The sequence below is a fragment of the Triturus cristatus genome, chromosome 6, assembly GCF_964204655.1.
Source record: "Triturus cristatus chromosome 6, aTriCri1.1, whole genome shotgun sequence".
NCBI lineage: Eukaryota > Metazoa > Chordata > Amphibia > Caudata > Salamandridae > Triturus > Triturus cristatus.
In genome coordinates, this window is record NC_140589.1 from 1,881,075,372 (window position 1) to 1,881,078,023 (window position 2,652).

Sequence of the window (2,652 nt, forward strand, 5' to 3'; positions counted from 1 at the left end):
TGCCCTAAGTCCTAAATTGCATCCCCCCACCTGCCCTGGCACTAAGCACTAAATTAAAACCAACTACCTGCCCCCCGCCCTGAGCCCTAAATTACAAACCCCGTTCCTTCTCCCCGGTTCTAAGCCCTAAATTACAAGCCACCTACCTGTCCCCTTGCCCTAAGCCCTAAATACTAACCCCCTACCTGCCCCCCTGCCCTGAGCCCTAAATTACAAACCTCCTATCTTCCCTTAGCCCTGAGCCCTAAAACACCCCATTCCTTAAATACTTCCCCCAAACACAGCCCTTAAACCTACCCCAACTCCCTCCTCCTGTCCTGAGCCCTAAAAACGTGCCTCCTCCTTAAAAGTACCCTGACCCCCTCTTCCTCCCTGAGCCCTAAAAACTTACCACCGACCCTCCCCCGAAAGCGATGATAGAATCGAGCCCTAAAATCTTGCCACCGATCCCTGCCCCCAAACGAGACCCGCAGACCCGGCCTGTGACCTCTTTCCATTCTGACACTCTCACTCCTGTTTCAAGTCCCAGCCCATTCCAAACACAAAAGCACATATGCCTTACCACCCATGTGCGTGGTTTAGGCAAATGCGTTGTGCGGGTAAGGGTGTTAGGTTTGCAAGCTTCTGAAACACGTGGCTCTCTTCTTGTATTTCCAGATGTTTCCTGGCTTACACAAGATGAAATTAATATGGTTCCCATGCACGCAGGGATTTGTGTGAACATTACCAGTGACCAATTGGAAGGCTCAGTACAATAAAAGAGACAGACTGGCTTCCGAGTCACTGAAAGACAGACAAGGTTATCGCCATACCACACATAAACCTGCGTCATTTTATCTTTCCACAAGTTCTGTTGCCCTATAGAACTATGTGGCATTGTGTGATGTTACAGTGATTACACTTGCATTAAATATTGTCTATTTGTGTAATGTGATGTGCAATGTAATACAATACATTTTTTAACATGAGTGGACGTATTGACGAGAGACTGTCTCAGTGAGTGTTCTAGTGCTCATTGTTTAGTTTTGAATCTCTAACCTGACACTATCAGCATGAGTAAAAGGTGGACCACACACCATTGGCTACCCTGGGCATCCAGGGCTAAAAGATTGTACTTGGTACTCAGTTTTCGGGACACTAAATTTCAGCCACAGGATGCCGAAAAGTAAACTGTGTAATCCCACAATTGTGGCTTACTGCCCTCAGGGTTCAAACCAGTTCAGCAACCCCTGTTCTAGAATCAGGAATAAAATGCAATGCAGGAAGTGAAGAGGTGATAGTGTGGTAAATTGAAGAACACCATGATTTACCTGTATGACCCTTATGACACACAATATCATATTCTGGCAATTGTCTTGATCAGATCTTCAAGAGACTGTGATATAAATGCATTGCAGGTGTTGAATACAACATTATTGTACAATCTGTTTACAATGTATTTGTTCTTATGCCCTTGCAGACAAGAAATCAAATACTAAATGAGCAGAATGAATGGCAGCTCAGTAACAAGCTTCCTGCTCCTGGGACTATCTGAGAATCCTACAATACAGATCATTCTGTTTGTGTTATTCTTCTCTATATATTTGGTCACTGTCATTGGAAACATTATCCTGGTCACAGTCTGCATCTACGATCCTAAACTCCATACTCCAATGTATTTCTTCTTGTGCAACCTCTCCTTCATAGACATCTGCTATTCATCAGTTATTGTACCTAACATGCTTGTTCAACTTCTAGTTGGGGGGAAAATCAGCTTCTCTGAGTGTGCCACTCAAATGTACACATACCTACTTCTGGCTTGTGCAGAGTGTATCCTTCTGGCAGTCATGTCATATGACCGCTATGTAGCCATATCCTTTCCATTGCGTTACACGACCATCATGAGAAGGTCTGTTTGTATCACAATGGTGGTCTGCTGCTGGCTCAATGGGAATCTGATGGCATTCATGGGTGTGTTTACAATACTGAGGTTGCCTTTCTGTGGACATAATGTTATCGATCATTTCTTTTGTGAGTCCACAGCACTCGTAAGGATTGCATGTGGCAACACTTTTGTTCCTGAGATGGTGATTTTCGTTGGTGGAATTATAGTGCTGCTCATCCCAAGCATCTACATTCTCTTCACCTATGTCTGCATCATTAACACGATCATGGCAATTCGCTCTTCTGAAGGCCGACTTAAGACCTTCTCCACATGTGGCTCACACCTGGTTGTTGTCATCATATTCTACAGCACTGCTATATCCATGTACTTGAAACCAAAGTCTGCAAATCAGGATAAAATGATCTCTGTGTTTTACACCATGACACCCCCAATGCTGAACCCCATGATCTATAGCCTGAGAAACAAGGATGTGAAGATGGTTTTGCAGAAAGCTAAAACTGAGTGCCTTATTCATTTAGTGTAATGCATATATGTATTAATAAGTTATGATAGCATAAAAAGTAACCCCTTAGTAACTGAAGAAAAATTTCAAATACAGTAGTAACAATTTTATTGTTTTATAAATGATTGTGCAACAGTAGCCTCTTCTTCATCAAGACTGTCTGACCCCTCAAGGAGTCTCGCTGAGCCAAAGATAGCAGTGGGTGCCTGAATGAAGGGCCCCCAGTTCATTGGCCTGATGAAACATAAAACCTTCATTGGAACAT

General features: G+C 43.5%; 1 protein-coding gene across 1 annotated transcript; it reads left to right on the top strand.

Moving 5' to 3' along the window:
* The first annotated feature begins 1,478 nt into the window (after positions 1 to 1,478).
* Positions 1,479 to 2,408, top strand: LOC146822279 (olfactory receptor 2D2-like). The gene has a single exon (XM_085610014.1). It carries the CDS (start codon positions 1,479 to 1,481, stop codon positions 2,406 to 2,408), a length of 930 nt encoding a protein of 309 aa, XP_085466140.1.
* Positions 2,409 to 2,652: the final 244 nt, after the last annotated feature.